General features: G+C 34.6%; 1 protein-coding gene across 1 annotated transcript in view; it reads right to left on the reverse strand.

The window, feature by feature from the left end:
• CALCR (calcitonin receptor) overlaps nt 1-19,520 on the reverse strand; it is a 65,312-nt gene extending 45,792 nt beyond the window's left edge. The window contains exons 1-5 of the mRNA XM_021936034.2: nt 18,519-19,520; nt 11,056-11,209; nt 9,260-9,370; nt 4,201-4,313; nt 858-949 (exon numbers count right to left, since the gene is read on the reverse strand). Coding sequence (XP_021791726.1) covers nt 858-949; nt 4,201-4,313; nt 9,260-9,370; nt 11,056-11,209; nt 18,519-18,569 — 521 coding nt within the window. The 5' untranslated portion in view covers nt 18,570-19,520. The remainder of the gene's footprint in view (nt 1-857; nt 950-4,200; nt 4,314-9,259; nt 9,371-11,055; nt 11,210-18,518) is intronic.
• Nucleotides 19,521-22,086: the final 2,566 nt, after the last annotated feature.

Consider the following 22,086-nt stretch of genomic DNA (forward strand, 5'->3'; position numbering starts at 1 on the left):
GACATGAATCCAGACACCTTACATATATTATTTCATTTTTATCTAATTTACTTCAGTTTCTAACATATTTACTGAACCGTGGTGTGTCTAGAGAAAAATACATATGTGGCTTACTCTGAATCTACATTTGAGAATATACTTCAGAAAGCCAGCCTAGGACAATGTTATGAGTGCTTTATTTTCACTAAAGTTTGTTGTGATGAAAGCATACATAACAGTTTCTAACTTAAATGTACCATTACCTGTAAAGATCCTATTTTATATTCATGTAAGTTGATAAGAAAATTTAAAGTATTCAAGTTTTCCTTGTGTGTTTTCTCATATTTTGCTTTCTAGCATAATTGTGCACCATAAAACCTAAAGACAAGCATATTAAATTAGGTTTTGTAGAAACATGCTCTGATGTGCTTGTTTATTCCTTAGTCTTACATATGCTAGCAAGAAATAATTAGGCAGGTTATATGTGGATTTGTGGCTATGGTCGCCGAAAATTAGAGTGGGAGTAAAGAAGGTGGAGAATCCTCTCCTCTACCCTTAATGGTAACTTACCCATGGTAAATGGAACCTTTACCATGTTACAACAGTGTACTTATGGGCTCACAGGACTGTCTTACTTTAGGAAGCCTCAAGGCATAGTGCTTTTGAAAATGATATAAATTTATCCCCTTCTCCCCAAAGATAGGATTAAAAGCATATTTAAATTCATTTCATTTTTCTTGCTACTTCATGACTCCTAACATTGCATGTCGCTTGTAATTTGCTGAAGACCCTTCCACACCTCCACTCTTGCAGAATTCACCATTTATTTCAATAACTTAAAGGAGGAAATAAAGAGCAGATGCTGTAAGCGTACTTACTTGAAAAACACGAAAATCCCCAGGGAAATCACTAAGGTGAAAATTGACAAAGAATGACCCACGATAGCCAAATAGTACAGAACATACGCATTCTGGAACAACAAAAAGTAAAAACAAACAAACACAAAATGAATGAATGATTCATCAGAGAGAAAATCATTCCTTTTTCTAAATATATGTAAATCAACAAATGTTTTCCTCCTTTTAAAAAACTGCTACAATTATAACAAATATTTCAGACAATGAAATTATTTTTTATCTTTACTCATGGTATGAAAATAAATTGTCATTTTCAAAGAATAAAGTTCTTTGAGATGAAGTTCCTCATTCAAAAATATATTTCAGAAGTAGCTTTATATTCATTAAAAATTATCATCCCTAAGCCCAGTAAGCAATCCCGGTAGTTTTAAACTTCTGGAATCTTTTAGACAGTGGATACGTACTTCTATACCACAGACCTGGCAAAATAGCAATCAACTTTCCAAGCTGTCCTGACTCTCAGCATATACAGAGGGTGAGGAGAGTATGGTGGCGGGTTGCTATGCCTTTGTTTAAAATGATATCATTAGTATTTAGTTGGTTGAAGCTGCAAACTTTCCCCTTGGCAGCCATTTGATAATTCTTTTTTTCATAATCATGGTTAATTTTATTTATTCTCCCATAATGTTATGTTGACTTGGAAGAATGTCCCTCTCATGAACTGCATGTCATAGCATCTTTTTTTTCCTAGTCATCACAATCTGTCCTTTCCTTATAATATAACTTTATCACAGAGAAAACAGCAATTGATCTACTCACCCATCTCTCTCTCTGTCTTCTCTGTCTCTCTGTTTCTCTTTGTCTGTTTCTATGTTTCTGGTCTCTCTCTCTCTCATTCACTCTATTTTGACACTAGTTTTTGCATTTTGTACTATTTAGCCGGTTTCATCAACTGTAATTGAAGTAGACTTGAATCTATTGTAACTAGGGATTTTGTTTTCACTTGTTTTTCTTGGTGGAGCATAATTTGTATATTATTTTGTAGTTGTATCTTAATCTCTTGACTTTTGGTCTTAAGTTCCTTCCACAGTTTGTTGGGTCTTGGTATGAATGCAAATGTAGTGTAGATAGAACGAATAACCTCTATGAAGTTCTTTGATTTCCTGGAATAAATGTGGGATTTATATAGCCTTGTTCGTTTTGATTTTTATCAGTTTCCTCAGGAAGAGTCTGGGATTGAAGCACTAATTCAGCTAAAATGCACCCAAACTGTTCAGAGCCCTTTCTTGGTTATGTGCATTATTGCTGTCCTGAAATGAGCATTCCTTTTCTAGACCTTAGAATTTCAAAATGGACTAATTAGCTTCTCCTAAGTTGTGCCTGTTGCATCATTTGACCAGGCATTCCATATTTTTGGGGCATTTTCATTGTTGATACCACTCTCTTAATAGCATATTTTACTCTTACAGGAAATGTTAATAAAGTTAGAATAGTAGGTTTATAATTGGAGCTGATAAAATCTTCAGAGAGCTTTCTTGGGAGGGATTTAGGAATCTTAAACACACACACACACACACACACACACACACACACACACACACACAAACATTCACCTCCTATCTTTTCTCCCAGGAATTCATTTTCTAGCTATTTTTCTAACTTCACTTGTAGACAATATCAGGAGAGGCATTTTCTAAAAGTTTTTCCTTCTAAATAGTTTACTACGTAGAACACTCTTGCCCCTTAATTAATTTGGATATATCTGCACCCCCTCTTCTGTCAGTCTTTTAAGAAATCTTTGCATACTTTATTTCTAAGAAAAACTTATATAACTTAATTCATATTCTTTTCAGTTGCTTTCAGAATACTCCTTTTAAAAACATTTGTTCTTCTGAAATAGAGTTGTCTAAATACGTAAGATTAAGTCAACAACTCATAATTTAGTTGCCATCCTTGTGTCATTCTCAAGGGTGAGTTTTTTTTTTTTTTAAATGAATTCCAGGTTGGTTCCTTCAAATTTTAATGTGACGATATTTACATTGTGGAAGATTTGTGGAAAGCATTTTAATCATTATACTAGGTGCCTAGAGAGGAGCATTTCTTCTTTAAATTATTTCCTTCTCAGATGTGGCCAGTGTACGTGAGAAGTCCAAAGACAACACTAAGAATGATTTGGACTTGCACACTTACAACAATCCAGTTAACGTCAGCATAATTTTTTTCTGTAACATCATAATCAGCACTCATTCAGAAAATTCACTACTCCATGACATAGCTTATTAATCAGACTTTATTAGCAGCTCTCCATTAGGGTGTAGACATGCATCTGATTCTCAGGGTGACTAAACCATTTGTAAAGGGACAACTGACCGTGGTGCCTTAGCCTGTGCTTGTGATGAGGTGTCCCTCCTATTCAATTGGTCTCTAAGCTATATGTTCATCTTGTTTGTTTTTGTTGTTATTTGTTTTGTTTTTAATAAAAGAAAACTTTTCTACACCCTGAAAGCATCTCAACAACAAACAAAGGCACTAGTGTGCTTTTAGCTTTCAACTGAATAATTATTTAGTATACAGGCCTATCTTTGATGGAAATGATAGGTTTATGTTAGAGTCAGCAGGGTTGCTTAGAGACGCCCTGCACAGCTAAACATTGACCAACTGTAACTCCCAGTTCTGTGTGGTGAGGAGGCTGGTTGTAGACTTAGTGAACTTTTCAGATTTTTGATGCATCTGAGGAAGAAAGAGCATCTGTTCCCCCACCATTTGCTTAGATGAATATTTCTAAGCAGAGATAATATTCAAAATATTTAACAGACAGTAAAATGCAAGTACTAACAAATAAGAATGAACTTCCACCGAAAATAATCTAAGCAGCCATACCTGTATTAGCGGACTGATGAGATGCCCCACTTTAGGAGTTCTTTCTGTGCCTTATTGTAAAACTAAGGTCATGGCCAACACAGGGGAAGCATGCTGTCTTGTGACTTGTGGAAAAATCTGTAGTTTTGAAACTCTTCCAGGAAAAGTGAGATGTTAGAGAGTCCCTGGAAATGTTGCCTAATTTTGGCATCATTGGGAATCCATTCATCTGCTCTATGGACACTTATCCCCCTGCCATAAATGGACTGATTCTGTATGCTCATGGAACTTCAATTGACTCTTGACTCTGAGTGCCAACCAAGAAGTGAAATGTCATTTTCTCTAATGCTGCTCTAGAGATTCCTAGAACTTACCAGTTATCATATGATTTCTTTCCACAAAATCTGTTGGTTTCTCGGTAGCAGATATTTTACAGTTATATGTCCATTTCCTTGTACAAATAATGACATTCTCACTCAATACTGAAATGTGAAAAAGAACCTACCTTCAGTTTCTCAGGAGTGAAAGCATTGCACATAGTATAGTTGGACCAGGTTCGATTGTTTTCAGGATGTTTAAACCAAACGCCGTTTTCATCACAGTATTTTGTAACCTTTTCTGTTAATGAAACATAACAATTATTACACAAATATCTCAAAATCCCAAGAAGGAAAAATAATAAATTAAAGCTTAAAAGCCATTCCAACATATTAATCACTTTATAGAACTTGAATGTGAATATGTCAATAGAGACTATCACAAATCATGTATTATACAAAGTGTATTAATATGCATTGTCTCATTTTAACTTTAGCAAAGCCATGTGAAGTAGGCATTGTCATCTTCATTTTACAAATTCAAAGCAGACAGTGAGAGGAGTCATGGGCTTGAAAAGCCACTGAGACTGAACCAGGATTTAGACCCAAAGACATGGATATGGGTCAGACTGCAAAGTGCTACCTATACTCTCCCTCGTAATTTTTTAACAGACATTAAACTTTTGATTGTAGATGGAAACTATTGGAGAAGAACAAGAACATACCTTTCTTTATTTACTTGCAATGTTTTTTCATTAGATTAACTGTATGAAACAGTAATTTTTGGATCAAATGGTCAAATCTTCCCAGTCCCATATGGTTAAATCCAATAGAACAAAGAAGTCCAAAACTAAGGGATATATCAAGAGGTCATTTTTCTGCCTCTCAAGAGATTTCATTTGAATCATCTCTCTTCATCCCACAGAAAATATATAGGGATCCAGGCTTTAGCCTTTACTGTTTACTTTTTAAAGTATCTCATAGATGCTTGTTAATGAAATTCCTAACTCAGCTGGACTGACATATTAAAGATCTCCACCTTCGCTATGTGGGGGCCAGGCACCGCTCAGCACTTTGTAGAATTATCTTCTTTAACGTTAATAATGAGTCTTTGAAGTGAATATTGTTCTTCCCATTTTATATATAAGTAAATTTCCCTTCCATAACTAGCATCTAGTAAGGTCAGGCATCAAATCCAAGTCTACTTCATTCCAAATCTATTGCAGAGCTATTAAGCACTAATTAAGCCACTTATTTCTGTGGCAATGTGCCAACTGATCAGAGGAAACAAAACAGGCAAGCCCTTATTGTTAAGATGCAGATGTAGGTGAGAAAATGAGACGATGTAAATGGCACCTGGAAACTGGATTTGGCATAGAAATAAAAGATAACACTGGTTTGGCCCCCCACTTTTTTTTTTTAATTGATGCTTAGCAAAGAGGAGGAAAGCCTGGCATCTTACTGTCCCTCCAACCAGCAGGTCAATGATTCTGGGGTTGCTCACTGAGGTTAAGAGTTCTGCTTACACTAAAATATTTTGGAGGAAAAGGACAAGAAGATTTTGTTTGGGCCCTGAGAAAGAACCTTCCAAGTGCTTGCTTTGTGGTGTCTGCTGGTTCCCATCAGGCTTATTATTTTTTCAATTATTTTTGTGTGATATGTTCAGTGCTGGTTACAATATGATAAAGCCTTGGTGCTTTTTGAATTTTAATTTTTTAGCCAGTGTATATGTATCAGTACAAAGTAAAGTTCCAAATTTGATAGAAATAATAAGTTCTCATGGGGATGACTCATAATATCTTTGCTGAAATTCATACTAAAATATTAGGCCATGATAGCAATTTTCATAATTTTTAAAAATAATATTTGATAACTTACCATTACCAGACCCTACATCAAGTGCTCTATCTTAGAAATAAATAAGAAAACTTCTTTGTTCTGTATGTTGCTTAAATTATTAACTGAGTATATATCTGAGATTCTGGGTTAAGTGCATGAGGCTGGGAAATCACAATATATATTGGGAGTAAAGAGTGGTCAGAATGGTGAGATAATATTTATCAAGACATTATTATCAGCAGGATAAACACACTGTGAAACTAGTATATTGCTAGCAAACAACTAAAGTGGCACTTAACTAAAATTAGAATTTAGCTGGATTGTATTATAATACCGGTCAACAATATTTTAATTTCGTACTGGGACTCTAGAAGGTGAAATCTCATAAATGATCAAGGTTATCTATATTCCATTCCAGTGACCTAAAGAATTTTAGATAATGTTGTTGGCTACAAGATAATATTTAAATTCTAACCTCTGAATTGGCCAAGCAACTGAAAGAAAAAATCAGGTTGAATTAAATAACATAGAAATAATGAACAAGCAAATATTAAAATGAATGTACTTGCCAAATTTAATCTCAATCATTCAGATATTCTCTAGTTCTTCAAAGCACCTATGTGATGTGTTTATTGTCTGCGAGATCAAATAGCAAGCCTAGATTGGTATAATATGCAGGGAGATTTTGCAAATGTATTTGGAATCTTCACAAAATTTTAATCTTTGATAATTTCTCAGGGAAAATATTTTTGAAGCGTTTTCCTATGTTAACAAAGGCAAAGCATTGCTGTACCTATAGATAATGCTTTTATAGATGGTTATTTTCTTTTTTAGCACAGGATGTGGAAGTCAGAATCATATGGTAATATTTGAAGAACATTGCTATTGTTTTAAAGGCTAAGGAAAAAATATACTGAAAAAAAGGGAACCTTATTTGGCTGAAAAATCACTGAGATCTGATAATATTTAAAACAATTTTCTACTAGTAGGTTTGGTTACTCAATCTGCTTAGAGCTAGTACAAAAATCCTTTTTCCTTGGCAGTTTTTAGGTGTAATTCATCATTTTTTATTGTATGACTGAAACAGGTATTATTTTACTAAATGCAAGATTTAAACTGCAGGTTATAGAGTTATTTGTATGTTTAATTTTTATTTAAAATGTATGAAAAAATATTTTTTCAAGCAAAAGATGTTTTCAAGCAACCTATTAGAATCATTACTGCTTCATGTAAATCCGTTACAAAGTTAAATAAGAAAACTTAAAACTGTAAATTTACTGAGATAGCCACCAGACAAACCCTATTTAAAACATCTCTATTGAACATTAACAACGTGTGAAAAAGGATTAGCACTGATCAGCACAAAAAATTGATGTTGAAAATTTGTCAATTATTTTGCTAACGTTATTTGTCAATGACCAACCCTTCCAAGTTTACTTGCGATTTTTAAAAGTGGCCACATATATTTATCAGATTGCCGAAAGTAGTTTTTTTTTAAATAAAATGAATATAATTTGGTTTCAATGAAGTTATGTAGCCGGATATGGGAAAATATATTGTATGCAGAGAGACGCTACTCTTAAAGGTCATTCCATTCATGAACGCGGCTATAGGAAACGGTATTTTTTGTTTTGTTTTAACTTAAGTCTGGATCGAGTCATTTCTTGGTTTTAACTGTTACAACTATCAAGAATTTGTTCTCCTTCACCTGATGAGTCTTTTAATATTTGAAGAAAGGATTATGTTTACTCTGGGTCTTCCCTTTACAAACCAAACATCCTCCATTACTCACTCCCCACAGCTTGTCCGCTCACAGCCTGGAGACTCTCCACATGTGCTTTGATGATAGATATTTCTCTCTAAAATACTCTATGTGTGGACTGACCTGTGAAAAGTACGATGTGCTTCTCTTACTCCAGATTCACATGGGGGAACTACTTGAAGATTCTGAGGTCCTGTCCCTAGAGATTCAAATTCTATTGATCTGGACAGGGTCAGGCATCTGCATTTTTTAAAAGCTCACTATTTTTTTTTCATTTTGTGAAAGGGCATCTGGGTTGAGAATCACTGTCCCAAACCATATTTGGACCATCTTGGCTCTGTGCCATTAAAGTTGTTTGTTTGGCTTCAAGTGTGGGGCTGTAAATGCTTTCTTGTTAAATTTTGCTTTTTACATTCCCGCATATTCCTTCAGAATGTCAGCCTCTTTTGAATTTCAATACGGTTCTTTCACTATCTGTCTTTTACCAAGGACTTTTTCCAAAGTGAAACTTCTGGCATTTCATTAATGTGTTTTGTGTGTGTGTGTGTGTGTGTGTGTGTGTGTATTTATAATTTAAGTTTGGAATATATGTATATATTTCAGACACATTTTAAAGTGAATTTGTCCTGCAGCTGAGAGGTTTCTGTATAAGAACCAGGCTGAAAAGATGGATCGATGCCTGGAAATCTCTGATTTGTTGATCAAAATCTTGCCTTGTAGTCAATATTTATATCCACTTTGGCAAGTGCCGCATTGTTACTTTGGAACTGGCCTAGTATCCTCAACTGCACAACAGCTCTTTGTGCCAATCAAGTTACTTCTAATGTAGTTGTCAAATAAAGATTAATGAAGCATCATTCATTGGGAAGAGTCAATAAGGTCCTGAAGGATTATCATCAAATAGCATTTAGTTAGAGATTCCAGGAATGTAGCCGATGTAGCGCACAGCACAAAGCCCTTTCTTTCTTCACATCCCAACTTTTCCATCACAATGGGAATTCCCAGAAGTGGCTAGCCTGCACTGGTTTTAAAAGAGGGCCTCTGCAATCCCACTTCCATTATCTCTGCCTTACTGAGGTGAAATTTTGTTTTCAGGGACAAATTAGATCTTTTACTCTTGAAGGAAGCACAAAAAGCATTTTTCAAACATTGTTTCAGGGGTAGATTCATTTTTCTTCTTTAATTGGGATTCTAAAGCCACTTAACCCCTGTAGGCTCAGGCTCACTTTACTCTCAGGAACAAATTTCACCCATTAACAACCTATATGTTGTGCCCACAGCTAATCCATTTAGTTTCAGCATCTGGGTCTCCTTCATAATTAAGATTTCTACCCCCTTTTCAGTGAGACAATTGAAAAATGTTTAAAACTCACATTTAAATAAAACTATTCACAGAGTTTTAGAAAAGCTATGTTTATAAACCAGAATTTAATACCAACACATATAACTGACCAGCAATATGCCTTAAAAAAAGGACAGCTTGTAATATTTGTACAACTCAGCAGTATTTCAATTAAGGAAACGCTTCAGAAGCTGCTGAAATGTGGAGTATGATTAGGTAGGTACATTTTGTATCGGATTTTCTTCTCAAAACCATGAAAACTCTAATTCATAGCAAGAGCATAAAATGAAAATAAGCACTCTACCTGATGGATCAAAATCTGGAAAATAATCTGGGCAGAACTGATAGGACAGTACTCCAGCCGGTGTGTCATCCCAGCACAGCCATCCATCCCAGGTGCGATTGCAATATGGACCTGGCCATTTAGAAGGAAATTAATATTGAAGCCTTGTGGATTTAACTAAATGAGAAGATTGGTCTCAAGACAGCATTACATGTAGCTGGGCTCACTACACCAGTCATAACCACCTACTTTTCAAACGAGCCAAAGTCATTGATTTTGGAAATACAGTTTCAAATAGCCTTAGCATATCTGTGACCAAATTATCTCATTGGATGACAAGCAGGGCTCTATTTCTACTTTGTAAAAGGTTCCAAAGTTGAGCTTATCAAAAAAGCAAATGCCCCAAAGACTGCAAGACCCTCTCTCTCTCAACAAAACAAAACAAAACAAAACAAAACAAAACAAACAAACAAAAACCTACCCAAAACCATGAAGATTTACCTCTATAAAGGTATGTATTCAAAAGAATCAGATTCAGACTTTCAAGAAAGCTCTCAAAAATTATTTAAAAAATGAAAAGAGTTCTCAGAAAACCCCCGAAAATATCAGTACTGTGTTTTTATTGTCTCATTGGCTTCAACGAAATTGTTTCTCCTTCGGTCAGAGTTATATCTAATGCCTGTTCAGTTCTTGATAAACACTGAAATTACTGCAGACAGAAGAATAACATGTATCTGCCTTTCAGTTGACTTGATGTTTTTGTTTAAAGGAAAATGCTAAAAATAAGAACTACAAACTAAAACTTGAACTATTTGAAAGCAAAGAATGTGCAGTAACAGAGTATATTTAACCATTTTTTTCCTACCAAGTTGGCTTGTCTTAAAATGTACCTGGTAGTAGACCAGACACAGTGTCTCACACCTGTAATCCTAGCACTTTGGGAGGCTTTCTTGAGCCCAGGAGTTGGAGACCAGCATGGACAACATGCTCTACAAAAAAAATACATGCTCTACAAAAAAATACAAAAATTTGCCAGGCATGGTGGTATGCACCTGTAGTCCCAACTGCTCAGGAGGCTAAAGTGGGAGGATCGTTCTCGGTGAGAGAGGGAGATCCTGTCTCAAATATATATGAGATTGTAAAAGATCTTATTAAATCTTTCCAAATGCCTCAGGGGACAAATAGGAAAATTTAAAGGGATGTTGCAATGAGCTTGCCCATCACATCTCCCCTTTTGCTTTCTATGGGTCCTCTACAGCTAATAGAATATGTTTAGACTGGAAAATATCTGGGCAGTCACATACAGCCATTCTGGAGAAGCTGGTAGATAAGCAATGTCTGGCTAAGAGGTATCATTTTGTAATTCTCCTGGAAAGTGGGGCCAGAAAGTATGGAAGAATAGTATGGGTTGCCAACCAGTTGACAGTTAAAGGGAAGATACTACCTAATTAATCCAAGCAAGATAGGGTTTGATAGCATCCACCTCAGTCAAATTCTCTGCCCATTATTTTCCAATTCCCTTTCCTGTCATTTTCTACATCCCCTTCCCGACTCGGTCCGGTATTGTTCCTGCTCACCAGGTGTGAATACTGAATTATTGCAGTCATTTTATCATGAGGGCAGATGTTAGTCAAACTGCAGTCAGATGAACTTGGGCAAAGAAATTAGGCATATGCACTGCGTGAAATACACAAACATACCATAGTGTGAAAACTGCTGGCATATTAAATTAAAATTATTCAACACATATTTAACCACAAAAGAAAATGTCTTTAATGGTGTTTCAAACATACGTTCATATATATCCTTCTCTTTACCTTCTCCTTGGTATGGTGGTAACTGCTGCATCCGGTCATAGCATTTGTACTGTGCATCCATCATCTTCTTTCGTCCTACGATGTAAAGAAATGGCTCGGGCTCTATTGTTGGATAGGTTTGATTTGAAAAGGCAGGAAGAATTGGGATTGGGTGCTGTATTAAAAAGAAAAATCAGTTACTTATAGATAGGAGGAATGGGTGAGCACAAATGAGACAACGAAAAAATTTGAAAACATTTGTTTTTGCTCTCTAAGCAATATTTATTCATGGTCTCTATGTACAATTTTTTTTCGTATATATAACTAAAAATGTTTTTACATTTCATCTACAAATTCTACCTGCACATTTTATATTTGCATTTACTATTGAAAATGGATAACACCTACACACACTCATACACCTCTTTATCAGCTAGAATTGTTTTAACTGTATTATGATTCTAAAGTTTAGAAGTAAACAAAACAAATAATCTAATTCCCAAAAAATAAAATATTAAATCAACTTTGCCTTACTCTAAAGAATCATGAATCATGTTATTAAAAATAGACATAGTTCAATAAATATGCTTTTTTATTTGATTCTTTCAGCTAAATTTTATTGGTGCTGTGTACACTGCTAGAAATTTATCCCATCTATTCCATGGAACAAACAAAATATGTTTTATGCTCCTCATAATTGACCATAATCTCCTTAAGTTGGTTTCAACAGCAGATGACTTGTACAGGGCAATTTATTTTCACTAATGAAAAATCGATGTATTTCTTAGATATTTATCTCAGCACATTTGCATTTTGGTACAGATTGACAATAGTTTTTTTTTCAGTTTCAGTTAATCATCACCATCACAAGTCTCTCTTTTTCAAAGGTAATGGGGGTGTTTGAAAAGATCACTCTGTCACATTGCTCTTTCTAACTTGTGTTTATACAGATTTCAATTTCTTTTGTGGCTATGACCAATGTTTTTAGTGGTGTTGGAATCTGCGAATTTTTAATATCCATGTTCTACATAGAGATTTTTTCTTTTCTTTTTTTTTTTTTTTTGAGAAACCTAAAAACATCAGCCTGCATTGACTTTCCTTTTTCTGAATTTAGGAATGCTGTTTAATTTCTATCATACTCGTTGAAACTTCAGTTGTAAGAATGAAGTTTCTCCAGTTGTATTGATGGCAGAAGTGGTGTTACGTACTCTTCTATATGTGCTAGTTTCTAAACAAAACTCATCCTTATTAAGTTGACATGTATATTCCTGGCTCTTCATGGTGAATCCTCACTGTTTTCCATGCATGTCGGTGTGTATGTCCTACATGACAGCACATCACTAACTGCTAAGCTGTCCAGCACACAATCCAATCAAAATTCAGAGTTTGGAGAGAGTAGGGAGCACAAACATTCAGGATGGCTACAGATACAAGGTAGAATTTGAATTGAACCTTGAGTGTATGTAGTTTCTGCATAGGCACAAGGTGGGCTGAGAAGCTCTTTGGGATGGAGGGACCTTTCCCACAAAAGTCAGGAGGTTGGAAATGACATGCATGAACCACTGTGAGAAAATTATCTTGCCTGAAGGGGAGCATATTTGAGGGTAAGAAGGTCAGGACTTTGCTTTCAAGACTCTGCATTATCTGAATCTTCAGATAACAAAAAAAGTTAAGACGTGTTTTGTCACTTTGAGCAGATTAGCAACCTCTCACTAGATCTGTTTCCTCAACCTAGGAAATGTAAAATAAGAAGAGCAGAAAGAATAATATTTATCATCTATGATGTTGTGAGGATGAACAAGAAAATAAACACAAAGTGTGAGGGACACGAAAGGTTCAAAACATTTTAGCTAATATTGTTAAAACATGGTATATAACATAATGTAATATGATAAAGATGTTTTATAGATTTTTGATCAGTGAAGGTTGTGAAAGGAGAATTTTTAGTAAAATTCATGCAGCAGGCATCAGATGTCCACAGGTTACAGGTGCGGGGTGGGGTGGGGGCAGCAGGAAGTTGAAGGCCTGGCTGGAACAAGAAAGCACCACTCTTAGCACTTTCTCAATAATAAAAACATGAAGGCGTATTTGAATACAAGGAATGGGAAACAGTAATAGTCAAATAGTCCAGATATTTAGTCTAGATATTTGGGGGAAAATATAGTTCCCAAGAAAGGGGAGATGCTGGGAAAGAAAAACATTTTTAGGGGGGCTTCTTCCCCTTGGTAAGTAAGTCCTAGTTTGGGTTAGATTTGGAGATGGTAGCAAGCCATCCCAGTGGAAATAGCTTGCAAAGAGAAGATGGTGAATACTTAACATTATTATAACATTACTGTGATAACTTCAAATGGACACCAATTGTGAATAAAGTTGACATTACTCTTTAAACATTTTGTTTATTTCTAATTTTAATGTCTCTTGAATTTATGTCACAAGAGAAAGTAATGAACCCACAAAAATGATTAAAACTGTGCAAATCCTTTACCAATGCAGCTGAACACAATTCCTTTTGATATATGGCACTTTCCCCACTGGCCTTCAGATCAGTCAGCAAATATTGATCAAACTTGATGAGCCCAACATTGTGCCAGATACTGAGGATACAGTGTTGAATAAAATAAGTGTGGATCATGCTCTCATAGAGCTTACTGTCTGGCAAGATGGACCAACACTATAAAATGCATTTCTGATACCTGAAGTTATGAACAATAAAGAATCATCAGTCATAAAATTCTTAGATATTCCTAATGGAATTGGAACATGATTTGCAAAATTTTCAAAAAAAAGGTAATTTGAAGGGATTCTATGTTGAGGTTTCTTTTTTTAGTCTATTACTGAACATTTGTATGAATATATATGTTTTAAAAATTAAATTACATATCAGGTAACCATCAAAGCAAGGATGGATCATGATGCCTTCACAATAGAGATATTAATTATTGGTTCAGCTTATACATGTATTTTAGATTCTTCTTTTGTGGCTCTGAAATCTTCAGTTAATATGAGAATGATCATTTTATATATTATTAATTTCTGGACCATTTTCTCACCATCTTCAAATTGAATTCAAAGATGGAATATTATGTCATATATAAATCTTATCTGTCACTTGTATTAGATATGCTAAACACTAAGAACTATTTTGTTTAAAGCTGGCTTTCTTCCCAAAAGTAACATTCTGAATTCTCTTTTTAAATGGCTGACAACCAAGTAAGAGATTTTCCTGCTTTAGTTGGAAATTCATGGAAACCATAGGCAAATAGTATGTCCGAGGATATCAAGTAGAAAACCCTACACTTGTATTTTCAATTACATTTTTATTTGCTTTAATGCAGTTTTAACATCAGTAACAGTGGAAATATGACAATCTGTATATGAGTAGTTATAATTCATGCTGATGAAGGTAGCTTCCATCTTATCATTCTTGCAATATTGAAACAAACTCCAGTGAATTTGTTTGAAGCTGGTTCAGTAGAGATTGTTTCAACACTGAAGGAATGAAAAATTAGAACCTCTGTTGTCAGATGAGCAGTAGTAATCCGCATCAGTTCCTGGTCTGGTTCATATTTGAGCGCTGAAGATGGAATTTTCCCAGCAGTAGATGAATGTCTCAGTGGTCTTCTTCCTAAAATAACATACTCATTGGCACATTCTGTTTATGTATACAGTCATCCCTTGGTATACTCAGGGGATTGGTTGCAGGACCTCCTGTGGATACCGAAATCTGAGGATGCTTAGGTCCTTCATATAAAATGGTGTAGTATTTGCATATAACCTATGTACATCCTCCTGTATTATTTAAATCATCTCTAGATTATTTATAACTGGTACAATATAAATGTGATGTAAATAGTTGTTATACTGTATTATTTAGGAAACAATAAAAAGAAAAATAGTCTGTATGTTTTCAATACAATTTTTTCCTGAATATTTTCTATCTGAGATTGGTTCAATCTATGGATGTACAACCCATGGATACAGAGGGCTGACTGGATAGATAGATAGATAGATAGATAGATAGATAGATAGATACATAGATAGATACATAGATAGATATAAACATATAAATATATGTATATGTATGATTATATATATATAATATATATACATATAAAATTCCAATCATGGAATTACTACTGCTTAAAAATAACACATATACAAATTTCATGAAGTTTATTAAATGTTAAACTTTTGCTGATAATTTTATACAAATAAGAATTGCTGGGAAGGTGGTATTATTTTCAGCAATACAGAGACAAAATAAAACCAGTAATGATTCGATGAAACTACCAAGCAATGTAAGAGTCTTAAAATATCCTACTTATTATAAGTGTTAAGTCTGTACTACTTATTTCAGGGGGTTAAATAAATATATGATTATATGATCACATCCAGATAGAAATGAAATATTAAGGGCATATTGTTTTTCTGAAAAAAAAATCAGTTTTCAAAGTTTTGCATATAAACCATCTTACATTATTTTTCAACAAACAAACAAACAAACAAACAAACAAACCTCTTGTTGTCCTATGTAACAGTTTAGCTGCCGTATATGTGATGTCACTCCTAAAGGTTCAAGTAAATGGCGCCACAGATACGACCACCAAGCTGCCACCAACAGCAGTAGTCAGCAGCCCAAGCATCATTGTTTTTTTCAGTCAACAAATACTTTGAGTGCCTCTCACATGTCAGGCACTCTTCTAGGTTCTGCAAATTCAGCAGTGAACAAAACTGGCAAGCCACCTGCTCTCATGGAGCTTACATTCTAGATTTTATCCACACTAATCATGGAGTCCACAAGAAAGCTATCTGATTTGAAATGGTCATATGCTTATGCAATTCCTACTGTGATGTAGGACAGTCAGGTTGCTTTTGGGTTACAGTTTCTAGTAGTAGAGAGACAGTTACAGAGCTGTTCCTCATGGAACCTTGAGAAATCGTCCATCTCTGCAATAGTTCAAGCCCACTGAGTGTGTGGACCCAAGCTGCTGTGCTGAAGGGAGGGCTTCCTGTTGATTGCCACAGGCAAAACTGCTCTAAAAAGAATATAAACCTAGAATCTACAAACTGATGTAACCAATGGGATTTTCATGTCACCATCCTTAATGTTGATAATGTATATAATTATTTTTGCTTTTCAGTTACTTATACGTTTCAAAATAAGAAAGGACAAAGCACACTATTGTAAAAAGTGTTAGTCCTGGTTTTCTGGGGTAGGATCAGACGCCTGGCTGGTGTACTGTGTAATTCTACTTACATTATATAAACAACAAAACTGCATATATCATAAATTCAAAGCAAATAGGTGAACACAGCTAAGTAAACACATAACAATAACACCTGCTCTGAAGAACCTAATTTTTTATGTCTTCATTATTGCCATTGGCATTGTGGTCATCCGCATCATCACTAGCATCTTTTTCTGAGAGTTCACTGTATACTAACCACTGTTCTAAGCTTACTGTATACCTCACAGGAGGGAGAGGAATTGAGTGGGTGGTTATGGCTAATGGAAAGAGGTTAGTTGAAGGTGGTGACCCAAACTGATACTTTAAAAACTATATGGAAATCAAATCGATAGAGTTTGATAGTTAGTGTATTTTCACAACAATCTATTGTCTAAAAAGTAATATTTTGGATTAGTTAGGAACATTGTCATTAAATTTTTTTTCTCTGGGAAGTGTCCATGTGCACATAATAAATGTTTTGAAGAAAATGGACATATCAAATTTTGTTTTATGGACAAATCCTCCAAATCAAATATATAATCCAAATACAGAGAGAGAAGCAAATTTCTCTCTGTCACAGCAAAGAGAGCACAAACCCATTTAAATGCCCTGTTCAGTTATGCTTGCTGGTCAAGAGGTGCCCACAAGCCATAAAATGTTTCTGTCCATGGCTCATGCAAAGATGTGCATTTTTTTCAATATTTAAATCATAGACTACATTAGCTAAAAGTTTTGAATAAAAATGACCTGCTTTACTTTTTTAACACACTACAAATTTTCTAAAGTCTTTGTAATAAAAAAGGCAATTAGATAATCTTCAAACAATTTTGTTAGTGTTTAGTTCTTTAGTTTTTCTTCTGTCATGTTCAATATAATTATTTGATTTATGAAACATGATTATTCAAAAGTATTCAAATATACTAGATCACTTAGGATTTCATTTGAGCTATGAAAAATAACAGTATCAATAATATAGAGCAATATTTTTATATCCATAGAAGACCACATAAGGCCTGGGTATTTACAGACAAATTAAAATATTCTATTAGTTTCCACAGTAGTGTTGTTTAGTGTTTTTATTATATTTCCAATGACATAAAGAAACCTGCATTTCCAAATAATAATTACTTTTAGAAAACTTTACTGTAATTTATCTAAAGAAATATTTAATAGGATAAAATGATAAGACAACCTGACAATAAAATAAGTTATACTCATTGTCCAAATAGGTGCAAAAGGGTTGCATTAATAGTCATTCCCCTAAACCATTTATTTGATGTACAGTATTACAAAATAAAAATTGCCTTACAAACTAAATTAACATTTATGAAATAGTAGTAATATTTTTTCTTGAATAATATAAAGACAAAGAGTTTAGACAGACTTGTAGGCCTATACTACACAGTAATAAACAATGGAAATCCTGGAACCCTATGCAAGCTTTTTATGGGTCAGTACGACAGTATGAGATATTGAGTGATCTTTGCAGCCAGCTGTAATTCATTAGCAAATGTTACTCTGATGTGATAGAAAGGATAAGAAGCAAGGCAGCCCCACATTGATTTATGTAAAATTTACTCATCTCCCTTTCATGTGCTATTGAAGCTGATGTGATGGTGGGTTAACAATGTTGACACAAATAATAGGCATTGATAGTATTTTCTAAGATGATTGTATTTCCGATTACTTGCTAAATCTTTTAGGAATAAAACAAAATATAATTACATAAACATAATTTAAAAGGTTGGAGAAAGAATTATAGAATAATAGTGGTATATAAAGACTTGAAGATTCTGTAGTCAGTTTTTGATGAAAAATACATTTGAAATCAAATGCCAGACTGAAAGAGTTCAGATGTTTTAAAAGGATTGAACAGCCCAGATGTTTTAAAAGGATTGAACAGCCCAGAAACTATCATTCAAATCATAGTTTTGAACTATGATTCAAAACATAGTTTTTTCAACATGAAAACATTTTACCTGAGAATATTATTTACCATCTACGTTAATTTCTAAGATAATATGGAGATGTCTCAAATTAATGCTAAAGTTTTGTAAACAAAGCTCAAATTTCTGGGTAGACTATAAACACTAATTTAAATTAGAGACCGTTCAGAGGAGAGATTTGTTAACAAAATATTTGGCTTCTGGAGACCAATGCCTACCCTTGCAAATACTAATTCAATCACACTCAGAACATTCCTCCTTATTCAACATTCTTCATTAGCATGGCTTTGAATAATTTTGTTTTACTTACATTTAGAAGCAGAAACAGTGCGAAGCACCGGCATGTAAATGCGAACCTCATTTTTGGTTTTTGAAGATCTCTTTGTCCTAGAAAAATATAAAAGCAACAAAGACTAAAATTAATATATCTCTAATATTGGCTATGGCATTTCATTTTCATTTTTTTCTACATAACTTAAAGAGGATCGACATCCCAAGACACCCTAAAAAGCACATGTAGGAAAGAACAGTATGCTTGTGATGCAAATGCAGTGAAGATTCCATTGCTTTTCCTGTCAACCAGATTGTTATACTTGAGACCCTCCTATTAAGAAATTCTGGAACTGCCTTTGCATATTAGGACAGAAATAAAGACATTCCAAGAGAGCAAGAGCAAATCATGTCAGCTTCAATTAACAAGTGTCATCAATACAGCTGCTGAAAATTGCAATGAAGACGTCTACCAAGAAGTCACCTCACTGGACATAAACAAATAAAATCTATAATTTGCGAAAGATTAATCATCATGCCCTCTAGGTAGTCTAAGGCCAACTCTAAAAGTAGCCTTATTTAAAGCCTTGAGTAATTTTCTTTCCTATAAATGTTTCTTTAAGCTTCAAGTTGCTAGTAAGAACAAATTTCTTCCATAGCAATGACTGAATATTTCATTTAACAGCTCACCATTCATACTCAAGAGCATAATCACCCAAACAGTCTGCTTAGTCACAAATATCAAACAGTTTTTCATGGCTCTGCAGATAATTTTATGCAAGAAAAGATAACAAAGGGTTAAACATTTGAAATATACATATATTTCTTTTCATCAGTGGGATTTGTGTGAAATCTACATTCCAACTAGGGGTGAGTGGTTATGATTGCATCTTAACTGATAATTTCCTCTTGTACTACATCCATTATATTACCTATAGAATTTACCTATCCTTTATCCAGGAGAACTTCCTCAACCTAGCAAGACTGGCCAACATGCAAATTCAGGAAATACAGAGAACACCACTAAGATATTTCATGAGAAGATCAACTCCAAGACACATAATCATCAGATTCTCCAAGGTTGAAATGAATGAAAAAATATTAAGGGCAGCCAGAGAGAAAGGCAAAGTAACCTACAAAGCAAAGCCCATCAGACTAACAGCAGACCTCTCAACAGAAACTCTGCAAGCCAGAGGAGATTGGGGGCCAATTTCAACATTCTTAAATAAAAGAATTTTCAACTCAGAATTTAACATTCAGCCAAACTAAGCTTCATAAGCGAAGGAGATATAAAATCGTTTCCAGGCAAGCAAATGCTGAGAGATTTTATTACCACTAGGCTTGCCTTGCAAAAGCTCCTGAAAGAAGCACTAAATATGGAAAGGAAAAACCAGTACCAGCCACTGCAAAAACACACCAAAATATAAAGACCAACGGCACTATGAAGAAACTGCATCAACTGTTGTGCAAAATAACCAGATAGCATCATGATGATGGATCAAATTCACACGTAAGAATGCTAACCTTAAATGTAAATGGGCTAAATGCCCCAATTAAAAGACACAGACTGGCAAATTGGGTAAAAAATCAAGACCCATTGATGTGCTATATTCAGGAGATCCATTTCATGTGCAAAGACACACATAGGTTCAAAATAAAGGGATGGAGGAAAATTTACCCAGCAAATGGAAAACAAAACAAAACAAAATAAAACAAACAAACAAACAAAAAAAAGCAGGGGTTACAATCCTAATCTCTGACAAAACAGACTTTAAACCAACAAGATAAAAAAAAAAAAAAGAGACAAAGAAGGAAGGGCCTTACATAACGGTAAAGGGAATAATTCAACAAGAGCTAACTCCTCTAAATATATATACACCCAATACAGGAACACCCAGATTCATAAAACAAGTTATCAGAGACCTACAAAGACACTTAGACTCCCACACAATAATAGTGGGAGACTTTAATACTCTACTATCAATATTAGATCAATGAGACAGAAAATTAGCAAGGATATTCAAGGCTTTAATTCACCTCTGTATCAAGTGGAGCTAATAGACATCTACAGAATTCTCCAACCCAAATCAACAGAATATACATTCTTCTCAGTGCCACATGGAACTAGTTCTAAAATCAACCACATAATTGGAAGTAAAATACTCCTCAGCAAATGCAAAAGAACTAAAATCATAACAAAGAGTCTCTCAGACCACAATGCAATCAAATTAGACCTCAGGATTAAGAAACACATTCAAAACCACACAATTACATGGAAATTGAACAACCTGCTTCCAAGTGACTCCTGGGTAAATAAAGGAATTCAGGCAGAAATCAAGAAGTTCTTGGAAACCGATGAGAATAAAGAGACAATGTACTAGAATCTCTGTGACACAGCTAAAGCAGTGTTAAGAGGGAAATTTATAGTACTAAATGCACACATCACAAAGTTGCAAAGATCTCAAATCGACACCCTAACATCACAATTAAAAGAGCTAGAGAGGCAAAAGCAAACTAATCCAAAAGCTAGCAGAAAACAAGAAATAACGAAGAGCAGAGCAGAACTGATGGACATAGAAACTCAAACAACCCTCCAAAAAATCAATGAAACTAGGAGCTGATTTTTTGAAAAAATTAATAAAATAGATAGACCACCAGCTAGACTAATAAAGAAGGAAAGAGAGAAGATTCAAATAGACACAATAAAATATGAAAAAGGGGGTATCACCACTGACGCCACAAAAATACAAACTACCATCAGAGAATACTGTAAACACCTCTACACAAATACACTAGAAAATCTAGAAGAAATGGAAAAATTCCTGGTACCCTCCCAAGACTAAACTAGGAAGAAGCTGAAGCCCTGAATAGACCAGTAGCAAGTTCTGAAATTAAGGCAGTAATTAATGGCCTATGAACCAAAAAATGCCCAGGACCAAATGGATCCACAGCTGAATTCTACAAGAGATACAAAGAAGAGTTGGCACCATTTCTTCTGAAACTATTCCAAAGAATTGAAAATGAGGGACTGCTTTCTGGCTCATTTTATGAAGCCAGCATCATCCTGATACCAATCCGGGCAGAGACACAACAAAAGAAGAAGACTTCAGACCAATATCCCTGAAGAGCATTGATGTGAAAATCCTCAATAAAATATTGGCAAACTGAACCCAGCAGGACATCAAAAAACATATCTACCATGATCAAGTTGGCTTCATCCTGAGATGCAAGTCTGGTTCAACATATGCAAATCAATAAATGTAATCCATCACATAAACAGAACCAAAGACAAAAACCACATGATTATCTCAATAGATGCAGAAAAGGCCTTTGATAAAAGTCAACATACCTTCATGTTAAAAACTCTCAATAAACTAGGTATTGATGGAACATATCTCAAAATAAGAGCTATTTATGACAAACCCACAGCCAATATCATATTGAATGGGGAAAACTGAAAGCATTCCCTTTGAAAACCAACATAGACAAGAATACCCTCTCTCACTGCTCCTGTTCAACATGGTATTGGAAGTTCCGGCCAGGGCAATAATCAGGCAAGATAAATAAATGAAGGGTATTCAAATAGGAATAGAGGAAGTCAAATTGTC

The sequence above is a fragment of the Papio anubis genome, chromosome 4, assembly GCF_008728515.1.
Source record: "Papio anubis isolate 15944 chromosome 4, Panubis1.0, whole genome shotgun sequence".
Taxonomy (NCBI): domain Eukaryota; kingdom Metazoa; phylum Chordata; class Mammalia; order Primates; family Cercopithecidae; genus Papio; species Papio anubis.